Source organism: Artibeus jamaicensis, unplaced genomic scaffold (genome assembly GCF_021234435.1).
Source record: "Artibeus jamaicensis isolate MK-2021 breed Jamaican fruit bat unplaced genomic scaffold, CSHL_Jam_final scaffold_3151, whole genome shotgun sequence".
NCBI lineage: Eukaryota > Metazoa > Chordata > Mammalia > Chiroptera > Phyllostomidae > Artibeus > Artibeus jamaicensis.
Genome location: NW_026522037.1, coordinates 5537213 through 5562783, shown reverse-complemented (window position 1 = coordinate 5562783; position 25571 = coordinate 5537213). Strand labels below are relative to the sequence as shown.

Sequence of the window (25571 nt, the reverse complement as noted above, 5' to 3'; positions counted from 1 at the left end):
CATCGCACCCTTGTCAGAGAAGAGTATGGGAAGCTTCATAAGAAACCTAAAGACCCACCTTTCGGGGTTTCAAAGCTAAATTATGATCGATGCATATGACAGAATGCAAGAAAAACGAAATAATCACGCTTCTGAGAAATACTGAAGGTTTGTGGGGGGGGGGGGAATATCCTGATATTATCAATTTTTAAAAGAAGCAGACGAGAAAAATTGTATATGAACCACAAAACTGACGTTTATCTAACACGAATTTATCTAACAAAACCTAGTATTTACTGAGAACGCTCTGGGTGTACAGCACTGTGCAAAGAGACCTACGCATCTCATTGGCAGCTGGCTCTGCATATCATCTGCATGTCATTTGCATATACAGTCCTCTGCATCTCATCTCTATCTGCCTCTGTATACATTCTGTGTCACTTCTGCATATATCTCCCTATGCAGAGCCTTCCTGTCCATGACCCTGCGGGCAGGGAAGTGTACAGACGAGAAAACTCATGTTTAGAGAGACTGAGTACCTTGCAGACGGTCACCCAGCTCTAAGGACAGACGTGACACTAAGACCGTGCTCTGCCAGCAGATGGGTCCACCTTCTCGTGCACAGAAGACTGGAAGGGAGTCTACAGTGATGTGTTCTGGTGAGACGGGGAGGGACGTTAATTTTCTTCTCCGTGGGTCTGCTCATTCCAAATTACGTATAGATAGCATTGTATCTATGCCTATACTCAACAATATGTGATATAGATCATTAAGATGATACCACTTTCATGACCTTGTACTTTTAAAGAATGAAACCAGATTAAACACAGTACTGCACATGTTTCCCCTCCTCTCAGTGTGTATATACACTTGACCCTGGAACAACTCAGAAGTTAGGGGTGGCATCAAAAACCCACATGTAACTTTTTTTTTAAGATTTTTTTTAAATTAATTAATTAATTAATTAATTATTTATCTTTAGAGGGGAAGGGAAGGAGAGAGGGAGAGAAACATCAATGTATGGTTGCCTTTCATGCGTCCCCTGCTGGGAAGTGGCCTGCAGGGAACCGGCCTGCAACCCAGGCATGTGCCCTGACTGGGAATCGAACCGCGATTGTCTGGTTCGCAGGCCCACGCTCAATCCACTGAGCTACACCAGCCAGGGCCCCACATGTAACTTTTGAGGTTTCAGTCAGCCCTCTGCATCCACGGATTCAACCAGCTGTGACGGAAAACGGTAATTGTGCATACTCTTCAATCCGTGGTTGGGAATACTGTTTTCCATCTGCAATTGGCTGAATCCACAGACGCGAAACCTGCAGATAGGAGGGGCCCACTGTACTTGTTGGGAAAAATAAAACCACGTCTATGTAGATCTGCCTCGTTCAGAGCCGTGTCGTTCAAGGACATCTTTACAAGAGATTACACATTTTCTACTCCGCAGCTGAGATTCATCCATCGTGTGACAGTATCATAGTTTATTTAACCCCCTACTGGAGTATCCTTGAGTCGTTTCTGACTTCTTGCTGTTATAAACATTGCTGCAATAAATATCATGCATGTATCTTTCCACACAGGTATATAAAAACATGACCTATATAATCAGGGAATTACACACACAGTGCAAAATGCATTATGTTATCACGCGAACAACAAAATCAGACTGTTTGAAGACATATGAGAATCTCTCATCTGTCCACTTAACTACTTAACTGTAAGCAACCAGAAGAAACCAAAACAAGAGGTGCGTTTTCCCAGACAATGCCAGGCCAATTAGAGCCAAACCACTCTCCAGCTACAGTTCTGAACCCCTCTCCTCTCCTGGACCCTTCACCCCAAATCAGGTGAGTCCACGGTCCAGCGCAGTCAGGCCTTACCCTTGAGTTCTTGGTCTAAGAAACTTCCAGGTGGCCCTCACCAGGGGCAGTACCAAGTGCCCCAGGAAGTGTTTGGAAATGGGTGGTCTGACTGTCACAATGATGAGGGTGCTCCTATCAGCCCATGAGGGAGAGGCAGGGATGCTGGGCCTCCTGCATGGTACAAACTGTCCCATCCAAAGTGCCGGCAGGGGCCCTGGGCACAAACACAGGCCAGGCCCCCATGGCAGATAGGGAAGTGAAGCCTGGAGGAGGCTTGGGACCTGCTGAAACCGGGGCAGTGACGGGAGAAAGCAAAGGCTCACACCCTGCAGCCTGGAATCCCAGGGCCCCCCGCCCCATCAGGTTACAGCAGCCAGTGCCAAGCCCAAGCCCGTTACGAGGAAGGCTTCCCCTGGGCACCCAAGTGACTTCTCCAAATGATCGGGACCAACTGCCTGGTGTGACAGAAATAGCACCAGGCAGGGAAGTGAGAAGGTTCTACCGTGCTCTGGGACAAACTGCCTCATCTTTCTGGGCCTCAGTTTCCTTCCTCCTCTATTAAACAGTGATCGTATTATCCAGCCAAAAGGAAGACGGAAAGAACTGCTCCACTCGCTTTTCTGTTCTTTTTATTTTATTTTATTTTGTTTTCTAGGCAGCTACCCAACGAAACCACTCATACGTGTGGCCAGGAATGATGCCTCTGTTCTCTCATTCATTCCCGTTTTCCACTTCCTACCCTCATTGCCTTCATCAACCCTCTTTTCTCTCTCCATCACCCTTTTTCTCCTGTTTTCTCCCTGACCCCAATCATAAATCGGGTCCATTTTTCTTGCTCCCAACCCCGCAACACTACTGCCTCACTCACTGCCCTTCCTCTGAGTCTCTCTTACACCAACAGGCTGCACCAGTTCCCGGTGGACAACCTCTTTTTCTGGCCAAGTCCAAGCCCTCTCTCCTCCTGGAACACCACCTTGCCCACCCCATCCACACTGTTCTGTGAGGGGCACGAGGACTTCCGCATTGCCTGTGGCTCCGCCCCCGGTCCCAGGACACTGACCACAAGCTGGGCCTATCAGAACAGCCCCTCTCCCTGGGCCTCATTGATTGGTCTAAGGATCTGCCCCTGAGCCAAGCTGGACCAATCAGAGCCCTTTGTGGGATTATTGATTCTGATCTGAAATGGTAAGGTTCAGCTCATCCTGCAGGCCAGGCTGGGAAAAGTAAAAGACCTTGGCATTAGCTTTAGGGAGAGGTGGGTCTGAGAGCCTAACACACACATGGACACTGAAGGGCGTCTGTGTGGTGTCTGTGTTATGGGGTCCAGCCCCCCTCGACACCCAACCAGCGGTCTCTCTTCCCCAGACCCATTGCATATACTTACATACACACACTGTCCCGTCTGCCCATTCATAGGAAAGGGTTTTTTCATGTTTGCTACCAAAAACCTCTAAAAACAGGCAGTGTGAACGGCATGGGCTCTGGAGCCAGATGCGTTGGTCTGAACCCCACTTCCTATAGCTGTGTACCCTGGTCAAATTAATTAACCTCTTTGATTGCTAAATCCCTCCTCTGTAAACTGCCATCAGTCACAGCTGAAGATTAAATGAAATACTACGTACTGAACACTGGATCAGTGCATGGGAGCCATAGTGGAAGAACCAGGACCCCAGCCAGCTGGCGGCACCAAAGAGGAATTCTGGGTGGGGGCCCAGGTGGGCCCACCTGCTAGGCTTCCTGTATAGCAGCAAGACTTTAGAAGTCAGGGACCCTGCAGAAATCATAAACTGGTAAAGTCACGAAATGCTGGAAGCTACGATTTATTGAGCACCTATTTTGTGCCAGGCTCTGTGCTGAGCACTGATTTTTAGAACAGCGCAGGCCTCTGCTTAGAACTTGAAAGACCGCAAAAGGTGTGGAAGTCACCTCCCACCCTCCATGAAGCCCGTCTGGGGAAAGGAACGCTGGTTCTTCGGAGAACAGGGAATAAGCCCTTCTCGTGCGCAGCTGCTCTGAGAGAGCCCTCAGCAGAGGAAAGAAACCTCACGCTGCTGGGCCCCTGCCATGCACTGTGCACCTACAGGCACTTTGCAGGCTCTGTCTTGCCAACCCATCGCACCAGCAAGGCGGCAACCATTACCCTCCTCTAAGTTTCAGAAACTGGTGCTGATGAGGTGACTTGCCCAAGGGCACCCAATGCCAAGTAGCAGGTCCGGGACAAAAACACAGATTTTTGGACTTCGAAGTCCACACCCCACTTAATATCCCAACTGTCTCGGGAGGCAGGTACCGCTCCTTTTTCTCTCTGCATGAATGGATTCCCAGCTGCCACAGAGGACAGCTTCACACCCACCCAGAGCAGCAACTTGGGCTTCTCTTAGCACCTGTCACACGAACCACCGAGGAAGCCTGAAATCCTAGACAGAAGTAAACATTTAACACAAGGAAGAAACAAAAGGCCTAGCAGCAGGGAGAGCTGTAACCCTGAGCCCCCGGGCTGTGCATACCAACCCCACAAGAGCCCTGTGAGGCTGGTCTGTGGTTGTACCGATTGCACAGATGAAGGAACTGAGGTTTGGACAGTCCGCCATGTTCCTCCAGCTCAGAAGTGGAGGAGCCAGGATCTGAACCGGGCCTCTCTGTGTTTCCAGCCCACACTCTGCTCAGCTCACCCTGCCACTTCCTGTTTATTTGCAGCAGTATTGAGAAGCACAGAGGAGGCAGTCTCCCTTGAGGTGAGGCCCTTGCTTGGGACAAAGATCTGCTGAGCAATCAATTCTCTCTTGCCCCCGCTGAGTTGCATAAGGACTCGGGGAGGGGATGCCTCCAGGGGCCCGACAGAGTCCCCGGGAAGCAAGACAGGCCTCCTCTGCCAGGGCAGATTCCAGGGGGAGCAGGCTTTTCCTAAACAGAACAACAGGCCCCAGGAGGCGTCTACCCCAAGGCTCCAGAGCTGGTGACAATTATGTCAAGTCACAGATTCAACTCTCCCTGAACATTCTTCCTTCTTAATTGGCCTTCTGATGCTCTCGATTGCATGTGCCAAGTCATTTGGAGACCAGATGCGCCCATCTGCTCCCATCCACCCTCTGCTAGGGCTGCAGTGGGGTTCTGGGGCCTAACCGGCACCTCAGCACCCTCCAGGGCTATGCAGCGGGGACAGCGTGGGAAATGAGGACCCCACTGGGCACGTCTCAGCCCGTGGCTGCTGGGGCTTTCCCTCCAACCCGGTCCCACCCCGGGGCCGGCCCTGGCCCTGGCCCAGGTTCTCTGTGTTCTGCCGAGTGATCAGTTCTCCCAGGCTGATCCTTGAATTCCCCAGAGCACAAGAGACTGTCCTCTGCCCCTGGGTCCTCCAGGGCCTCGGGTGCTCCCTGACCCAGCCCCGCCCCAGCCAACCATGCTCTATTCTCCGCTGAGTCAGGCCACTGGCAGCTGTCACATCAGGAAGGCCAAACTCTGCTACTTCCTCCTGGAGACCAGCCTTGATCTTGGGCATCTTATTTCACCGTGGGCCTCAGTGTCCTTGCCTGTGTTAGGTAACATGTGTACACACACACACACAAACACACAGAGGCCCACACACACCCTGGAGTGCTGATAAAATGAGATGACGTCCAGCAAGTGCCTTTTCTAATAGCGGCAGCTTCATAAACCCAATGAAGGTGTGTTGTTACTTTTATTATCGCTCCCCCAAAAACCTGGTTCTCACCTCCATGCCTCTGCCCACTAGGTGCCCCCTTGCTGGACTGCCCGGCCCAAGCTGGCGTACCTGGCAGATACCTGCCCACCCTGCACAGCTCAGCTGAAGCTACTCTCTCACTGAAGCCTCTTTTACACTTGGGCCCCAGGCCAGGGGCCTGGGGACTGAGCAGGAGGAGGACAGGGCCTCATCCCACGCCCCCAGGCCAGAACAGGGCCTGGCGCAATTAGGCACTGGAGCTTAGCACACACCTGTGTTCTTGTACCTGGTAACACACTGTCTGAGGGAGGTTTCAGCATCACCCCAGTTTATAGATGAAGAAATGGACGGGCAACAGGTTAGGTGACTTAGCCAAGGTCACACGGAGCTAGTCTGAGCCCAGGTCTCTCAGATCCAGAGTGTCCGCACTTAACCCCTCCAGCTCAAAGAGGGAACGAGGAAGAGGAACAGCCAGCCTTGAGTCACAGATCAGGGCATGGCTCGGCTCCCGCTCCCATCGAAGAGCCCTTCCTCTCTGCTGTTCAGGATGGACGCCACCCCACGCTCTGGATCACAAGCCCTGCTAACGAGCTCCCAGTTAATACGGTGCTGCCACCGGCCACACTCAGGGTGGGAGGGTCTCGAGCAGTGGTTCTCTAAGTGAGGCTACCCCAGTCCAGTGGCCTGGCCCTTAGACCGAACAGAGTGGTTGGGCCCCATCCCAGAACTGCCGCATCCGAAACCCTGGCAGCCAGGCCCAGCAACCTGAGCCCCCAGGGGTCTGAGATGCCCTAACTACGGGGACCGGCCCGCCTTGAACCCATCTGGTAAGGCCCAGCCCTGCCCTAAGCCGGGAAGGTGAGTGCCGTGATGTGGGTCAGCGTGCCTGGGTCAGCCCGGCCCTGGCCCCTCCAGCTCTAGGACCCACGGCTCGCCCTCTCTGAGCTTCGGAGTGTCCTCCTGCTGCCGAGCCTGTGCCACTTGTGTTCCAGCCCCGGGACTGTCCCTGCAGTTCTCAATCACTGGGGCTCAATGGCAGTGCAGGTCCCTGTGGACATGAGGAAGAGGTTCCTGACGGAGGCAGACGAGGGCCGCCACCAGGGGAAGTCCAACGGGGGCACTTCTGTGTTGGAGGGACGGGGGCCGGGCAGATGGAGGAACCGCGTTACCATCAAAGGAGGGTGTTAACAGAAAGCGAAATTAAATGTAGCCCGACTGATAAACAAGAGAGCTCCGTCCCGCTAAGCCCTCCCTGGCTGCACACCTCCCGAGCACAGAGGTTCCTGGGATGACAACCGGGCCGATGTCAGGACAAGGGGCTGGGGGCACGTCCCCGCTTTCCCCTTTGAACCTTCCCGTACGGTGTGAATTTTGTATAATGACCATTATTACTTTTCACCAAACAATAAAAATCACTTAAAAATAGCTTTACAGGCCTATGATTTAGCAATGCAGAAGCCAAATGAGAGGAGTCACCTGTGATAACCTCTGGGGTAGACGGTGCGGTGGGAACACAGGACGTGTGTGCGTTATGTGGTTTTAGAAAATTAACACTACGAAGAGAGTCTGAGCTGTGCTAGGCCGGGATGATCCTTGAGGACATTATGTTCAGTGAGAAAAGCCAGACACAAAAGGATGGACACTGTCACCTGCATGAGGTCTAGAGCTGTGACCTTCGTAGAGAAGTCGGGGAAAGGAGGGGGCGGGGGCTGCGGTCAGGGAGCATTTCATGGGGACAGTCTCAGTTTGGGACGATGAAAGTCACGGTCCTGGAGCTGATGGTGGGGACGGCAGCACAGCGGCGTCCTTGTGCCAAGCGCCCCCGAGCTGTCCACTCAGCGGTGGCTAAGGCGATAAGGCTTCCGTTGTGGGCATTTTATCACAGTTGAAAAAACATCCAAAGAGAGAGGAGACATACAAAAACGAGGTTCTGACATGAGTCCTAACGTGCAGCTCCTCCCTGGGAATGGCCTGGCCCGCCCTCTGCCCCCTCGCTGGGTCCCCTCGACCAATCAGAGACAACAGCGATGGGCGGGACCGGCGCCACTCGTGTCGAGGGGCCGTGTCCTGGGCGCTCTTGGGGTTAGAGCATCCCTCACCTCTACACACCAGATGCCAGTGTCTCTCCCTAAGTTGTCAGAACTGTGGATGTCCCCCGGGGGACAAAATCACCATCTGCTGAGAGCCCACGGGAGCTGTATTTGGACGAGGGCTGTCACTTCCTGGGTGGCCACACAGTGAGGCCCCCACCCTTGCGCCCTCCTGCCCACAGAGGCCAAGGCAACACCCCCCCGCCGGCAGCCACGCTTACCCAGCCTGATGTCGCCCTCCAGGGTCATCAGCACGTTGCCGGCCTTCAGGTCCCGGTGGATGACCTTCTTGCCGTGCAGGAAGTGGAGGGCTTCTAGCATCTGGCGACAAACGACCTGAATCTGGGGCTCGGTGAGGCCTCGGTCCAGCTCTGCAAACAGAAGGAACTGTTGTCAATTCAGCAGGCGCTCGCTGCAGGCCACACAGTGTCGGGCGGTCAGCAGGTGCAAGAAACACAAAAGCCGCCAACGTTACTGAGCACTTACTGCGCGCTGGGTTCACGTCCGGCACCTCACTTGTTACCTATTGCCTCCCCACGGCAGCCTGCTGGAGCAGACACCCTGACTGCCCCATTCTACAGAGGAGGAAGCGGAGGCTCAGAGAGGTTGGGTCACCAATCTGGGATTCCAGCCAGTGGGTCTGGCCTCAGAGCTCAGGTCTGTGAGCAGGACTGAGCGACGCTGATTCCGTGTCAGGCTCCGTGCTCAGTGCAGGGAAACAGGAGGGGCGTGGGAACGATGAGCAATGCTGGGGCAGAGTAGGATTCGGGTGGGAAGAAGGGCAGGCTGGGTGGCAGCCCCCTTCGAGTGGGGAATGGCAGGCTCCCCAGAGGAAAGGGCATTCCAGCTGTGTCTTGAAGGAAGAAGAGTGTCTGAGAGGAAAAAAGGTCACTCCAGGCCAAGGACCCTGCAGAAGCAAAGGCCTGGGGGCTGACGAGCTGGCGGTAGTGGTGCCGCTGGAGACTGGAAGGTGAACCGAGCTCTTCTGACAACTTCTATAAAAACTCCTAGATCAAGCCATGCCTGAAGCAAGACCCTTGGACTTTTCAGTTAATTGTGAAAATTCCCCCTCCCACCAACTATTTTTCCCCTAGCCCAGTGTGAACAGTCTCCTTACAACCTGAAGAGTCTGAACTAAGACCAGACCACCATTTTTATTTTGTTAGAATCTGCCCAGAACAATAAAAAGCTTCAAGGGCAGGATTCTGCTGAGAGGGGCTGTTCCAGATGGCCATGTCCCAAGTACCACTATCCTGTCTCCCACCTGGGGACTCTGGGAGTGGCAAGGGGCTCAGCAAGGAAGGCCAGCACTTCCACGGCTCAGGTGGGGAAGGGCTGCCACACACCAGAGACATTACGGTGACAAACTCGGGGACGACACCTTCTTCCCAATAAAAGAAAGTGCCTGAATGGCACTGCAATCAGGGTTCTGAGGGCCTCTGCTCTCCTGAGCCACCCCGGAGTCCTGGACAGGTCACTTAACCCCCTGGGGCCCCAGACCCTCAGCCTCTCCTCGCACCCTGCCCACCAGGTCGGCAAGTGTGGGGGTGATGAGAAGTGAGCAGCAGTTAGGAGCTGGGCCCCCCAGACCCAGGTGCACAACTCGGCTCTGCCGGCTGGCCCTGGGCCGGCTCTGTAACCTCCGCCATGTCGGTCAGGTCGAGGGAAACGCAGCAACTCCGGGTTTTGTACATGAGGATCATACACGTGAAAGCAGCTTCCACCCCCTCCAGTATATAGTGTCTGTTCCCCAACCGCGGTGATCATTCTATATATTTTTGTCATGGCTCAAGCTTGCTGCGGACATCACAACAACATCCCCATTAAGTTCCTACAAAATTGGCGGGACCCCCACTTTTCAAAGAACCTCCCTCAGGTGTCTCCTTTTCACCTCCTGTGAGTGCTGTAGGGCAGGACAAAGGAGTCCTGGTGTCTGTCTCATGGCCAAGAAGGCTCAAGGCAGCGGGGGACCAGCTCAGGGACACCAGGCTCTGACCAGGATGAGTGTTGGCTCTTCCCACTGGGGAAAAGCCTTCTCTCCAGGAGCCCACCCCCAGCCTGCCCCCCACAGGAACAGAGTGGGAGGTGCTCACAGGCCAGGTGAGCTACTAGGTGGGGGAGTGAAGGACCCTTGCCCTAGATGGAGCCAACCCCGCCACCCCCACGCTGGACCAAGGCAGACTCACCCAGCATGATGGCGTCCACTGCTCCCCCAGGACAGAACTCGATCATGATCTGCAGAAAACACAAAGCAAAGTAACAATGAGCCTTTCGCACAGCCCACAAGATGGGGAGACCCCCGGGGCTTCTCCTTGCTCTGCCCCGGGGCCTCAGCAGCCTGCACTGCACTCCCTGCAACACTCACGAGAGGCTCTAATGCCCAGGGGGGCTGCTAGGGCAATTCACTTTCCAGAAAAAGCAAAACCAAGTTGCCATGGATACCCGCAGGTCCAGTGAACAGCCCTTTCAGCCAAAGCACATGCTCCCTCTTTCCCCTCCGGCCTGTCCTGCTCACCGGTCCCCACTTGCCCGCCGTCTCCCTTTCCACGCTCCACAGCCAAGGGTCTCAGAGGACACCACACCTACAAGCCGGCCAAGTCCTTCTGGAATCTCGGCCCCTGTCTCCTATCTCCTCCCATCTTCCAGAGCCCGGGGCTCCGGTAGCCTCGGAACATGAGGATGGCAAAGCCTCGAAGAGCAGCTCGGATAGAGAAACTGAGGTCCAAAAAGGGGAGGTGACTGACCACAGTCAGACTGTTTCGTGGCAGGTCCCCGACTGGAAAGCACATTTTCTAACCCTCTGGTCATTTAGGCAAGTACTCATAACTTCATCCGTTCATCCATTCATCCGTTCATCCATTCATTTATTTATCCATTCATCCATTCATTCATCATCCATTCGTTCAGTACACAGCTACCACACACCCCATCGGTAGCAGGCCCTGGAGGAACCACCAGGCCCAGGCCCTCAAAGGGCTCCCAGCCCCAGGGCAGGGGATGGAATCAGAGTAAAAGGTGTCCTGAGGACCGACACAGGCCTCCCCCTGTGGTTCGCTCTTTCTCGGCCCCTCTGGGCTCATACGTGCAAATGTGTTTTCTCTTTTCCCTTAAAGTGGGGTTCAGGCGGGTGGAAAAGCTGGGAAGTGACACAAACCTGGAGCCACCCCCAGAGTCCCCCACACTCCCCGCTCCTGCCGGTTGGAAGGCAGACACACTGCCTGCAGGGCGGCCAGAGGGCCGACCCCTCCCCGCTCTGACAGGGGGCAGCCGGAAAGGGGGAGGTGGTGGGCTTCAGTCCACGTTCTGGTGGTGCCACTTCACTGGCCATGTGACCTTGGGTCAGCCACTTACTCTCCCCGATTTCCTCATCCGTGAAATGAAACTCATCACTTCTACCTCCAATGTCTTGAGGCAGTTAGGAAAGTGAAAGCCACGCCACTGAGTATGGGCTTGTTAAATCTCTAGCAAACAAAGTCACCTGCAAGGGTCACACTCGGGCTAGGTTACTCGGGTTTCCTGCAGAAAATGAGAACTGGCTGAGCAACGCACGCGCAGTTATTATCAGGAGGCGGTGTGAGAGCTGGTCAAACCCAGCGGTTCCTTCCTTGTTCGGTGAAGTTGTTCCTTGCACCACACCCTTAACCCAAGGTCCCCGAGACCCCTGGTCCCCGAGTTCAGCACCAGGAGAGCATGAGACCCCGCCGGCTCCTCTGCTTCTTCTTCTGCTATTCGAGAGCTCTGGGACCCCTATACTTCCCCCTTTGTTTTTTTGTTTTGTTTTGTCTTGCCTTGGCTGCTGGGAAGCTCCGAGCTGAGTTTTGGTTTTACTCCCATGAATACATGTACCAACGCTTGGTTCTAGGCCAGGACTGAGCCCACGATACTTCACAATCCATGTGCGGACTCTGACGGGTGCTTCTAAGGAATCAGTATCCTCTCCCCGCACTTAGCAAGTGCGAAGTGTTTTTGGACAGAGCAGTTCTCGGTGTTGCCCAGAGCGGTGCCCATCGATGTGGCCCAGCAAAATGGTTTGGCTTTCCCTCTCTGTTTTTGAAAGTTTTTTTTTTTAACCCCTCGTTTTGATTTTAAATGTTTCACGTCTTCATGCCTTTTGCGCGATGCAAAAACAAAAATAAACTGAAAACAAAACAAAAAAATCATGACTTGGTACTTGGTACCGCCCCATTTTGTGCGTTTTTTTTACTTTAATTTTTTAAAATTGATTTTAGAGGCCCTGGCTGGTGTAGCTCAGTGGATTGAGCACGGGCCTGTGAAGCAAAGGGTTGCTGGTTCGATTCCCAGTCAGGGCACATGCCTGGCCAGGTTGCAGGCCAGGTCCCCCGCAGGGGACACATGAGAAGCAACCACACATTGATGTTTCTCTCCCTCTCTCTCCTTCCCTTCCCTTCTCTCTAAAAATAAATAAATGAAATATTTTTAAAAATTGATTTTAGAGAGAGGAAGGGAAAAGGGGAGAGAGAGAGATCAATCTGCTATTCCAATTATCAATAGAGTCATTGGTTGCTTTTAGTACACACCGAGTGAAAATTAAACCCACAACCTTGGTGTATTGGGACGACGCTCTGATCAACTGAGCTGCCCGGCCGGGGCCACTGAAGGGTTTAAGAAGGGGTGTTGTGGGCAGATTTCCGCTTCAGGGAATTGCCCCTGGATGTATTACCTCTGGAAGCTGGGAAAGCCAGGGATGAGTGGATTTGGGGCAGAAGCAAAAGGGCTGATTGACCAGTCCTGGAGCCGTGGGCACCTGGCTACCTTCACCCTGCACACACAGTATCACCTCCCTTCCCTGCCTGAAACAGCTGTAAGAGCTGGATGGGACGCCTCTCATCCCTGGCAGGAAGGGGGCGCCTAACCGTATCAGGGCAATTCTCTGCCTCTTGCTAGATGGCTGGTTCAGGGCTGGTCTATTCAGAGAAAAGCTGGTGAGTTCTGCTTGATGTTTCGAGATGCTGTGTCATCTCCCTCTGGAGCAGATTAGGAAGCACACAGCCCTGACGGTTGCAGGCAGCCTCTTTGCAGCCATGAGGGAAGCCAGTGCGTAGATGAAGCTAATACACAGAGGACAGAATCGCAGGGTGACCGAGCCCTGCTCCAGCTTCCCTTCACACCCGCCCTCCCTCTGGACTTTTTAAATAGGACGTGCAAGCCAATTAATGCCTTCTCCTGGGAAGGTGAGTGTCAATTAATCCTTTTTGATACTTGTTACTGGAAACATCTGATCTTACATTTGGCAAGAAATAATGAGGCTGAATTAGGGCAATGAGACAGGAAGGAGGACAAGGATACCACCCAGCTGGACAAGCAAGAGTTTCCTAGGAATCTCTAGGTGGGGCCAGCTAAAAACCCTGCACCGGGGGTTCTGAAACCTGAGCAGGCATCGCCCGTCCCCTGGAGAGCTGTGCCCCAGAGTTTCCGGTTCAGCAGGTGGCGGGGTGGAGGCCGAGAATCTTCATTTCTAACACAGGACCCAGGGATGCTGCCGTACATTCCCCGGACCAAACTTCGAGAACCGCTGCTCAATGAAATTCACAAAAAAGGGAGAGGCCTGGACCCTGGGCCCCCACCTCTCCTCTCCCCAACAAAAGATAACAGAGGACAGTAGCAGAGAAATCCTGGAGCCCACCCTGCAGAATGAGGGTCTCTTTCCTGCTCCTTGTGAACCTGAACCTCATCACCAGTGTTCCATTGACTTCTGGCCTCCAACCAACAAGGGAAGGGCTGGAGCAGGGAGTGAGAGCCTTTCCCAAGTGTGTGTGTGTGGGGGGGGGGCCAGGACGCGCCGGGTGTCGGCAGAGGGGCATTAGGGGTCTGCCTTATGAAAGACGGTCAGATTGGACCAGATGGAGTCTTTCAGTGAGTCTTTTGAAAAAACGAGGCGGGTGGGCCTGAGCTTGGACACGGGGGGCACTGCAGGTAAGGGAGGTGCTGGCTTGTTCTGGGCCCTCCTGTCAGACCGGTACCCTCCGCAGCACCAGCCCCCCTCCTCAGGCTCACGGGCTCCATTTCCCTGGGGATCTCGGCCCCAAAACACGCTCAGATGTGCCCGACGGGACCTGGACAGCAGTCTGTACTCAACCGCTTTCCTCTCGGGCTGGGGGCCAGAGGAGACTGGAAGCCTGTGTTTACATCCATAGTTTAGACTACGCAGCTGTCGCGATGCTCAGTCAGGGTCAGGGCCCTGCCTCGTGACCCTGGAAGGCCACGGCACCTCTCCCATCGTGCGTTCATTCACTGGCTCATTCCCTCTTCCCTCTGTGGATTTCTCAGGCAGCTGGGAACGCAGTGCTTCGCCCGCATGGCTCGTTCAAGAAGCATTCTCTCCCCTCCGGGTTCTGGGCCAGGCTCCTCCCAACCTCCTCTGGGGCCGTGCAAACAGGGACTCAGCTCCACACCCCTCTGCACTGACCTAACATCTCTCTTCTCTGCCAGGTCCACCCTTTAGGACTACACACTGACCCCAGGGTGCTGTGGCAAGCCGACATCCCCCCCGCCCCCACTCAGTCACACGCAGAGAAAACATCCCCTTCTGGGGTCCCATTCCACCCCTCCTCCTCACACGGTAAGTGGCTGCCAGGACAAACCTAGTTTCCCCATCCATGACATTTAAGAGGAATTGAAAGTTCATTCTCAGCCCAGCCCCATGCCAAAGGCTTTGCATGGATGATCTCACATGCGCTAGGTTGAGCAGGCACCCTAAAAAGTGCCTGTACTTCACGGGGTGTCTGGTGAGCATCAAACGGGATTGCGCCAGGCGCCTAGAACATCACCACCTGGCACGCAGCCAGCAAATGCTCGACAAACGCTACAAATTACTGTCAGCATTTAGTGGTGCTTTTTTTCCTGTTTTACAGATGGGGAAACTGAGGCTTGGGAAGATTGTGAAGGTCACATAAAGAGTAAGTGGCTGAGCCAGGATCCGAACTGGGATCTCTATTTGGGTGCCAAGTCTGGGCTCCATTCATCTGCCCCATGAAAGAGACCAAGTGCCCCTACCCCGCCCTCCTCAGCTGAAGTCGCACCCAGTCCGTGGGTGGGTGACGGAAGGGGCCCCTCTGTCTCCTGGCTGCAACCCCCCCGGCCCCCGTGATCCTCTCCCGCACACCCAGTGCTGGCTGCCCTGCAGATAAGGGAGCCAAGATGTCCCAGCCCAGATAAGAGGAGGTCCTGGGAGCACCCACAGCGCGCGGACATCAAGTTCTACAGCCCACAGGCCAAGGGGCCCGGCGGCAGAACTGGGTCAGCAACGCCACAGCCCGGGAGTCCCCGAGAGACAGCTGAGGCACGTTCCGGCCGGAGGTGAGGCACCCACATCCTGGTGACGCCTCGGCGCCCTGGGCCTGGGGCCCCTCGCCTGTGGGGCCTTTCCTGTGGCCAATGTGGGTCCACAGGGGTGCTCAGTAATGAAGGCTGGCAACGCCGGTGGGGCTGAGGTTAAGGAAGCCACGGGCGAGCGGTCTGGACACGGTCCCAGAACTGCCGCTGTCCCTCCGTGGGGCGGTCACGTCCCCGTTCCCGCTCTCAGCCTCAGCTGGGAAGTTGTTTGCAAGAATAACACTGTAGGGGTTCAAGGTGACTGAAGTCACTTTATCACCGACTAAACAATTTATATTGATAAAAGTCCATTCAAAGCCCTGGCCGGTGTGGCTCAGAGGATTGAGGGCCAGCGTGTGAACCAAATGGTCACTGGTTCAATTCCCAGTCAGCGCGCATGCCTAGGTTGTGGGCCAGGTCCCAGTGGGGGGCGCATGAGAGGCAACCACACATTGATGTTTCCCTCTCTTTCTCCCTCCCTTCCTCTTTCTCTAGAAATAAATACACAAAATATATTTTTTTAAAAATCCATTCATATCATCCACTTGCTGAGCCTGGAACTTAATACGTGATCAATAAAGGGTTGATAAATGAATAAGTAAATGAATGAAAAAAATGAAGGAATGAATGAATATGAATGTCATGTTTCAGTGGCCTTCACATGCCCAGAAACGAGGGCAAAAAATCCAGAAGGTGACTAAAATAGCCAGTAGTCAGATTCTGCAAAGACAGCTGGACACGGCGAGCCTGTCCCTCGCTCTCCTGTCCCCCCAGAGTCCAGCTGATGGCCGCCATCACTGGGCCCCGACGCAGGCCTGGCTCCCCGCTAAGTATTCTGGGAGCACCCTCGTGCACTCCTCCTGTGAGCCGTTAGGTTCGTCCCTATTTTGCAGGGGGGGGGAAGCTGAGGTTTGGTGAGGAAAGGGCTTCCCCAAAGCCACTGAGTTTTTAAGTGACACACCCCGGTCTGCCTGGCTCCAAGACACGGAAATGGGCAGCGCTGAGCAAACCCCCTCCCCTCCCTGGGCCCGTTTCTTCCTGGGGGCGCAGGGCACGTGCTGCCCACCCCCCGGTCCCCCGCCCAGAGAGGCACTGTCCCCTGGGTGTGGGGGCCTCCCATCTGCACAGAAAACAAGGCTTCCGGTGACTCAACTGAGCCTGTCGGAAGGAGTCCGCAGAGCCAGCCACCAAAAACCACGACGGTCAACACACAAATGCCCACAGCTTCCCAGCCGCCTGTCCCCGGAGGCGGGCCCCAGAACCTCCGCATCTCTGCGCTCCGGCCCAAACAATGTGGCCATTGAGCAGGCGGCCCAGCCCACAGGCCTCCCAGGAACGTGGCCTGGCTCCTCCACCCACCCACCCGCGCACCCACGGAGAGCCCGGGGAGGGAATTCGGGCTCCCTGTGTGCACTGAGCACCCCCTAAAGGGAAAGATGGGCGCCTGAGCACAGGGGATGACGTTGGGGCTCCCGGGAGACAATCAGGGAGCCCCTGAGCCTGTCTGGCCCTTTTGCCACAACCCTTGAGGAGTCCTAGGTGGCTCCCCGTCCCAACGTGCTGGCCCAAGTCCCTGCGAGTCTCTGGGGTGGCCCTGAGCTGGTTCAAATTCAGGGGTGCCCAATTCCTTCTGACCCTGTTGAGCCCAGAGGTCAGGAGCACTGGCTTGGGGCCAACATGCCCTGGCCGTTAAGTCCCAGCGCCATCCCTGGTGACTCTGGGCACATGCTTAGCCTCTCCGAGCCCCCAGGTCCCCCTCTGTAACATGGGAAGAGCACGCTCCGACCCTGAGGCCGTCTCGGGGGACTGAATGAGAGGGCATGAGTGACCACACGCCTGACCCCCAGCCAGAGCAGGGCACACAAGTCACTGTCGTCACCCTGTCCCCACCACACCGCCCTCCAGGAAACACCCAGACCAGGGTTGGGACCAGACCCCAGGTGAATGCAAACTGGACTTTCTTCCCCGGAGCAGGGGTGGAGGGACACAGGCTGGTCTGTACCCATATGTTCGTGACCCCCTGGATCAGGTCCACCCACCACCCTTCCCTAAAACCAGCTGTGCGGGCCCGCGAGGGCAGGGAGGAACGAGCTAGAACCAGGCTGCTGCCCTGAGGGACAGGACCTGGCGGGGCGGGGGCGAAGGGCACGTCAGGAGCCGGACTCCCAAACCCGTGCAGAGTGAGCAGGGCCCCGGAAATCCAGACACGCCGGAAAGAGACAGCCCTGTCACCTACAACTGTTCCAGGTTTGTGGCATCTGACATGTCCTCGAGGGACAGGTGGGACCTGCCACGGAGGGGGGATGGCAGTGTGGAGACAGGGGCCAGCAGGCAGGGCCCGGGGATGGCGCAGGGTGGGTGGTCGTGTCCTGAGGTGAACACAGGACTTTGACCCCGGACTCGGACCCACCAGGCTTCCGATTCTTCTGACACCAAGGACACAACTTTGGGACAAATTCAGCGATGAAAGCCTCAGTCTGCTCCCCTGTAAAGTGGGGGTAACTGCAGGACCTGCCTCATAGGGAGTGAGCAACGGGGATGTGCGTGCGAGTGAGCAGGGACGTGAGGGGCACGCGGGTGTGGCACGCGACCCTGGCGGATGGGTCAGATGGCTCAGAGGCTTGGGAACGTGGCGGGGCCGCAGGGCCACCCTTGCTCCTGTGAGTGAGACGCAGACACCGCAGCCCGGCCCCTCCGGCAGCAGGATCCCGGGCAAACCCCGGCGACCCGGCGGTCCCCACCTGTGGTTCCCACCCGCTCCCAGCCGGGGACACCAGCCGACCGGGAGGGGCCACGGTGCCGGACGCCGGCTAGGGTCACGCAGCCAGTCAGTCCCCGATCCAGGAAGACCCCGGGTCCCCTGGCTGCAGCCCAGCGCCCCACCGGCCACACTGAGTGACTTTGGAGACGCACACGCCACCACCGGCTGCTTTCGAGTGCAGGTCTCGCAGTCCTGGCTTTGCTTCAGACCACAGATGCAATCTCCGTCAGTGACCCGCTGCCGGCTTCTGAGTCCGAGGGGACGAGCCACAGAAACCCTGGTTGGTGACATGTGGCCATATGGACAGATGTGGCCAGCAAGCCCACCCACACCCTGCTGTAACCCTGGGACCTGCTGTTCCTCTGTGCAACATGCGCACTTTTCAGACAAAAAGTCGCCCTGAGAGGCCCACGGTCACCCCTCCAGGGTGACCCCCGGACACACGGCCGCCTGATACACAGGTACCGGAAGTTCACAGACCCCTTCGAGCCTGTTTTTGGACTCCTTAAGCCAGGAAGCCTGCTCCCATGCCCACCGAGCCTGGGCAGCAGCTCCCCTAGGAGGGGAGGCGGGCTGCAGAGGTGAAAACATGTTCCCTGACATGCTTTCCCGGGAACTCGGTCCTCCCGGTTGTCTTTACTTTCCTCCGTTTTGACAGAGCCCTGGGATGGGAACTGCTTCCTCTCCATTCTGCTTTAAGGGAAGCAGCACCACATGCCAATGGCAAACAGCCCCCGGGCGGGGGGAGGCGGGGCACTGGGGAGTGGTGAGGTCTGAGGCTAACTGAAGGCCACTCTCCCGCCCCAGGGTCAGCTGCTGCTCAGCCCGGGCCACCGAGGCCAGGCAGAAAGGTCGTTAAAGAAAAATCAGAGGCCAGCATTCTATGAGACATCTTCCGACAAATCACTAACGATAAATTTCTAAAAGCGTCACACATGCCAAACAGAATGCGTCACAGGCCAAATCTGGCCTGAGATCACCCGTCTGCGACCTGCTCTGAGGTTCGCCACACAGGTGGGGGCTGGGCCTCACAGTGCCTGCCTGCCTGCCATGGGGACACCCTCCCACCCTCACTACGAATTCTGGGGGTGGGAGACACCTGCGGCCCTCAACCTGGGGTGATGTTGGCCCCCCAGGGGACACTTGGCAACATCCGGAGAGGTTCTGGGCTGTCACAGCTGAGCAGGGAGGTGGGGGAATTTCTACCGGCATCTGGTGGGTAGATGCAGGGACGCTGCTTGAAACCCCTTAACGTACAGGACAGTCCTCATCACACAGGGAACCCACAGGGCTAAGAGCTACTCTGGGGCCACCTCGGACGTGGGGGCGCTGAGGGTGGAGGGAGCCAGCCACCCCACTGTGGAGCAGCTGTTGATTTCCACGGGCCACGAGAACTTCTGTGAAGATTTCAACAAAAGAGGACCTCACAGCCTAAAAGGGTGGGACAACCCAGACACAGATAGACAACGAGGGTCCAGAAGTGAGCGCTGAGCACAAGACCACCGGCCTCCCGTCCAGCAGAGGTGGGGCCGAGCTCAGTCCCTGTCCCCCTGAATGACCCAGGACAAGTCACGGAGCCTGGCTGACTCATCCTCAACCTCTGACCTTCCAGGCGGCCAGCCCAAACATCCACCACACCCCGAGAGGCACACGCCCAAACAAGGCCCCGAGATAAGGAGCAGGGTCTGGGGTGCCGCCCAGCACTGGGGCAGCCTCCGGCCTCTGTCACCCCGTGTGTCCGCTCAGCGCCCTTGTGCTGGAGAGCCCACCAGGACAGCCTCCCTGTGAGCTGCAGCGGGGGCTCCGGCTGAGAGCTCTCGCAGGCAAAGGGGTCGGGGCGTGACTTTGCCGGTTTGTTTTCTTTTATTTCTATTGATGGCAAGTGGGTCCTCGTTTTCCATTTAGAGTAGTGAGATGGAAGCTTCCTTTTAAATTAATGGGCTTTAATTTCTAAAAAGTGAGTCACCTTTTTAGAGTTACACGAACTATTACAGAGGTAAAGGAGGAAGGAGGTTTGGGAGAGGCAGCCCTACCGAGATTGCCATATAAATAAACACCGTGGGACCCGCAGCACCAAAAATAGTAATTCATGCCCCTCCCCCAGGGCGGGGGCACAGGGACCCGTAGGGGGGGCGGGGCGGTGAGGGAGGACTGGGAAAACTCCATGCCAAGGGAAGGAGTCACTGCTTCGTTTGGTAGACAGCAAAGAGATTCCTGGGCAGATACGCTCCCTGCAAACCTTTCCGATCAGGCTCAGTGGCTGGGTTGGGGGTGGGCAACATGACACTTGAACTTGACCTGTGCAGGCCTCCAGGGCAGGCAGGCGATAGCCAGGCCTGCTGGGCACCTGATTAAGTCCCTCTCTCACTCTGTGCTGGTGTTACCAACCCCTCCCCGATGACATCTTTCTTTCTGTCTGGGGGGTGTCATGGTCACAGCATAGGCTCAGGCAAGGGTCACCAGGTAAAAGGCAGAGAGGCCAGAAGAGGGGGCAGCCTGGAAGAAGGCAAAGACCTGGACGTGTCCGCCACGTGTGGCTCCGAAGAGCTGGAGGGGCGGCCCGGGAAGGCCCTGGTAGCAGGCTTGTCGCAGCTGATGCGTCCCAGGCGATGGGTCTAGACTGGGAGGATGAAAAGAGGCGACTCGGCAGCAGGCTGAGCAGCTCAGTGACCAAAAGCAATCACACAGGACACTCCGGTCACAGATTCCTAACTGGCAGGTCATGCGGGTGGTCACATCCCAGGCCCAGAGCCTCCTTAGCAAAGGTCAGTCTTTATCTCCAGTGAGTTCTGTCCATCGTTCTCACGCACGCAGGGTAACATGCCTTCGAAATGTCAGAGTAATTTTCCTTGCTGGACCCTTTGAAGGCACCAGAGTGGAGAGCCCCTCATCGTCACCTGGTGCCCGCATACCCTGTCCACGTGCTGCGGATGTTCACCATCACCCTGCACCCGCCGATGCCCAAGAAGCACGTGTTCCTCTTTTCCTTTTTATCCGACCCTAGAGGCTTCCCAGCTTTGCTGTCTCCCGCCTCCTTCACCTACCGCAATGGACTTCCGGTACCTTCCTTCCATTCTCTCCTTTGATTCTAAGTGTATCCGAGATGAGCCGCAAAACTGCCGTTCTCCACGGCATTCATTCTTCTCTGTCCCTGAGCGTCTTGCTTCCGGGCACATCCTCCGAAGTTTGGCTCAGATACATTCTTTCTTTTTATGGTAATGCAGCGTTTAATTTGTTTTGTCCATTAACAACCAATATTTGAGAACATGTACAATATTAACGGACCTTTATCTAACAGAAGTTCAACTTGCGCTTTTCAAAATATACCGGGTGTTAATAAGAGAGATCCTTAGGGTCGGAATGACTATGTCAAAACTCACAACGCATGTTTGATGGCAGGCCACACACGATTCAGCCGCTGGCATCGCGTTCTTGGGCCGTGAGGACGGGCACTCGGTTTCCTGCACGAACAGGGACGTCTCTTCTCGGTGCTTCTTCTGCTGCTCCTCTTCCTCACCCGTGACTGCGTGAGTGCAGCCAAGTGCCGAGGTACTTGTCTCGTGCACTCCAAACGAGAGCGTGCACCCCCGATGACCACCGTCACGAGGGGCAAGTGGGTGACACAGCCGCCTGAGGTTTTGGGAGCCGATGGGTGATGAGCCTAAGGAGCTGAGCCACCCAGGAGTCAACACGAGACACAGTACAAAGCCGGGCGGGGAGCTTCAGGAATGAACAAAGCCACACAGCGCTCCTTCTGGCAATGGCGACGGTGAATTTCCCACCAAATTTTCCCCGCGGTTTTAGACCGTCTCAGCGTGGCATCCCTTGTATAAGAGCAGACCAGGGAGCCACGGCTAGACAACGGTCAATACTGAGTGCAAGGCCAAGCAGCCACAGCTCCCCCGCCCCACCTCCCACCCCCGCCTAGGCCAGTTCAAGTGCATTCTTACAAAAAAGTTTTCTGTAGGTTTACTTAAAGGCACCAAGGGGCTGGAAAGGAGTATGTAAAGTCATGAAGGGGAAGGACCTACAGCCCAGATGACTCTATCCAGCAAAGCTGTCATCTGGAACGGAAGGGCAGATCAAGTGCTTCTCAGATAAGGTCAAGTTAAAGGAGTTTATTATCACCACACCCTTCTGATATGAAATGTTAAAGGGATTTAGCTAAGGAAAGGAAGATCAAAACTATGAGCAGTAAAATGACACCAATCTCACAGCCACCAACAACTTAACCTAAAAAAACAAAAACAAACTAAGCAAACAACTAGAACAGGAACAGAATCTCAGAAATGGAGATCACATGGAGGGTTATCAGCAGGGAGGATGGGGGAAAGGGTACAGGGAATAAAATAAGAAGCATAATTGGTAGGTACAAAACAGACAGGGGGGAGTTAATAACAGTACAGGAAATGTGAAGCCAAAGAACTTATATGCACGAACCATGGACATGAACTTAAAGGCGGTGGGGAATGCTGGAGGGAGGGAGGGGTGCAGGACAGAGGGAGTTAAAGGGGAGGGGAAAAGTGGGACAACCGTAATAGCATAATAAAATACACTTAAAAATAAATAAACAAAATAGATTTCTGGTAGGTTCAGACGGTCTTTCCTTGACAAACACCTTCTACAGACGACACGACCTGCGGGAAGCCTTTGCTTAGGGGAGTGGGGTGTGAGCAGGGTCTGTCCCACGACCACTGAGGACCTCTGCGTGTCTGGCCTTGGGACTTGCTGTGTGACCTTGGGCGAGTCCCAGACCCTCTCTGGAACCCAGCTGTCTCATCTCTCAAGTGAGTGGTGGGCTGTATGACACCCGGCAACGGCCACCCTGTGGTCGGTCACCACTCTGCTGGCCCGGCTCTGGGGAATTCTGGAGCCACCGGTCACTGGCTCATCAGAACCGACTGCTCAATTTTCAGGAATTTTTTGTAAGCTGGTTGTTAAACACGACCATTATTGAAAATGACCTTGTAGAACCTTTTAGTTTTAAAAACCACATTAAAAACAAAGATGACCTGGCTGGTGTAGCTCAGTGAATTGAGCTCAGGCCTGCGAACCGCACAATCGTGCTTCGATTCCCAGTCAGGGCACGTGCCTGGGTTGCAGGCCAGTTCCCAGCAGGGGACTCACTAGAAGCAACCACACATTGATGTTTCTCTCCTTCTCGCCTTCCCTTCCTCTCTAAAGATAAATAAATAAAATTAAAAAAACAAAGATGCTACACACGCAAATACGCATCACTTTCCTAATTACTTCACCTTCTCCTGTCGTCTGTACTCCTGAAGTGATTCACAGCTACCCTGTCAGTGTGGCAGAAATACGTCATCGCGGAGGGGCACGCCCTCCCCAACTCTGCCGCAGTGCCGTTGGCCCGGCAGCCTGAAACTGACCGAGGGGGGAATACTTACATCGCCCAAACTGGCAAGAGGCTGGCCACCAGGGCCGTTCTCCCCAGAGGAAGGACTGGTACACGTTTACCAGAAAGGCCACGCTCTCTCATTCCCGTGACAAATGTGAGAAAAGAGACCCAGTCTTCAAAAACTTTCCCAGAGGCGGAAATCTGGCTCAGGGCTGGGGCTTGGGGGGCAGGGAGGGGGATGCTGGGGACAGTTAGAAACCAGAGCAAATGCCGGAGGTCGGCACTAGGTTTCCTGCCTTCGCCCCCCGGGACCTTAGGTGCGTCCAGAGCTACAGAGCATACACTCTCCCACACCGCGGGCCACTAACCTTCTGTGGCTACTGAGCACCTGAAATGTGGCTAGCACTGAAAATTGATCATGTTCTTTCTACAACAAGGAATAGATGTCTCACCCCCGGGAAAACTGCCACAGGGTCGCGATTACCTAAAACAACAGTTCTCAAACTTAATCAAGGCTCAGAGGCCCACAGTAGGCTCCTTAAAACACAGATTGCTGGGCCCCTCCCCTGAGTTCTCATTCTGAAGGTCTGCGAGGGGGTGGGGAGCTGATATGTTACATTTCTGACAAGGCCCCAGGTGCTGCTGCCGGTCAGAGGGCTGCAGGTTGGGAACAGACCTAGTAAATCCAGTGCCAACTCCTCGCCTTGGCATTCAAGGCCCTGCAGCCGCAGCCGCCGACTACGTTACTGCCCTCATCCTTCACCGCCTGCACACTGAACCCCGTCCACCCCTCACCCAGACATGCGCGCCTTCCCTGCCTCCACACCGGGGCCCAGCTGTCCCTGCTACCTGAAACCCTCCCTCCCTCTTGACCCACCCAGCTCTAGTACCACTTCCCTGACTTCACTCGAGTCTCCAAAAGGAGGAGGTGGCCCCTTTCAAGGCTGACAAAGTAGCAAATGGAGGCTAAGAAACAGGGTCCGCAACAGCAGCAGCCCTGGATGAAAACATACCAGCCTAACGTGACAACTCAGGGCCAGAAAATGCTGCTGTGTCTCTTTCAACAACCTCAGCAGTCACGGTCTAGTTACAAAATGTCCTTTTTCTCTATCTGCTTTTCCAGCTCGGCTGCTTTCTAGCAGCGTGGCCTTGGGGAGGAGCGGGGCAGGGCAGGGACTCAGTCCCTTTGTTTCTCCTGTTCATCTGTAAATTGGAGATAAGAACCTCACAGAAAGAAGAAGAAACGATGCAATGTGAGTAAAATTCACAGCCAAAAGGCCTAGCACTCCGCATGTCCTCGGTCCAGGTTGGCTGCTGTGGTATTGTCTTTGGACCTGAGACAGTAATGACCTTGGTATCCCGCCACAATCGATAATGAGCACAGACACATAAAAGATGTTTTGCTTCATGGGCACATAATCAGCAGCCCCGGAAAGGGCTGCGGGGAGGAGCAGCAGGGCAGATGGACAGATCGAGGGGAGGACGGACACTGGGAAGATGGGAAACCCCTTTACGTCCTGTCAAGCATGGCTCTGTGGGGCCGGCTACATGAGAGACGCTCAGAAATCTGAAAAAAAAAAAAAAAAAGCCCCAAAAGAGGTTCTCAAGCAACAACACAAAAACTCAGAGCTGTCCACCGGAGTCGTTTATCACCAAAAAATACCAAGGAAATGCCTAAATGCGCATCAGTAGGGACCAGCGCAGTCAGGCGGTGGAATTCCAGAGAAATAAACACAGACAATAAGGATGCAGGTATTTCCCTATGGACATGAAATTTCCTCTTCATATACTGTCCATTAAAAAGAGTAGAGTAAAAAGTAAAAAAAAAAAGTAACCACATATAGTACAAATTCATTTAAAAAAAACACACACCAAACCTGTGGGTATGGGAGTGTGGGTATATTAAAAGTGGGGGGGAGGGGGTGGGAAAAGAAACTGTACTTGAAAAATACTATTTTAAAAAAAGTCTAGAAAAAGACACTCCGAGCATTATCAGTGGTTATCTCCAGTAATAAAAGTCTAGATGGTATTAATCTTTTTTTTCTTCTGCTTGTCTATGTACTCTCATTCCTTGTGACGGCCACACGCTAGCAGGTGACGCCTGAGCAACACAGGTTAGGAGTGGCAACACCACGCACGCAGCATCGGATCCGCGCGTAACTTCGGACTCCCCGGCACGAGCGAACCCAGTTGCCCCTCGCAGGGGGCTGGTTCCAGGAGGATGCTCCCGTCCCCTAACAAGGCGCATAACAGTGCACACAGTCGGCCCTCCGAGTCCGCGGGCCCCCAGCCTCGGGTGGAGACAGTACAGGTATTTATCAGGAGAAGTCCACATGGCAAGTGGCCCTGCCCAGTTCAAACCTGCGCTGCTCAGGGGTCAGTTGTAATTGTTGCATTTCTTAAAAGAAAAAAAAAACACTTTAAAAAGCCTAAATCAAGACAGAAGAAACACGTGGGCAGCAGCTTCCTGGGCCTCGGCTGTGTGGCCACGAGCAAGGGGCCTGCCTCTCTG

At 54.9% G+C, this 25571-nt stretch overlaps 1 protein-coding gene across 2 annotated transcripts in view; it reads right to left on the bottom strand.

Annotated features, from left to right (window-relative positions):
* The window catches only part of STK10 (serine/threonine kinase 10), a 92219-nt gene that overhangs the window by 42628 nt on the left and 24020 nt on the right, over nucleotides 1–25571 (bottom strand). For both annotated transcript variants that reach the window (XM_037127865.2, XM_037127866.2), the window contains exons 3-4: nucleotides 9797–9845; nucleotides 7832–7981 (exon numbers count right to left, since the gene is read on the bottom strand). In XM_037127865.2, the coding sequence (XP_036983760.2) occupies nucleotides 7832–7981; nucleotides 9797–9845 (199 nt within the window). The remainder of the gene's footprint in view (nucleotides 1–7831; nucleotides 7982–9796; nucleotides 9846–25571) is intronic.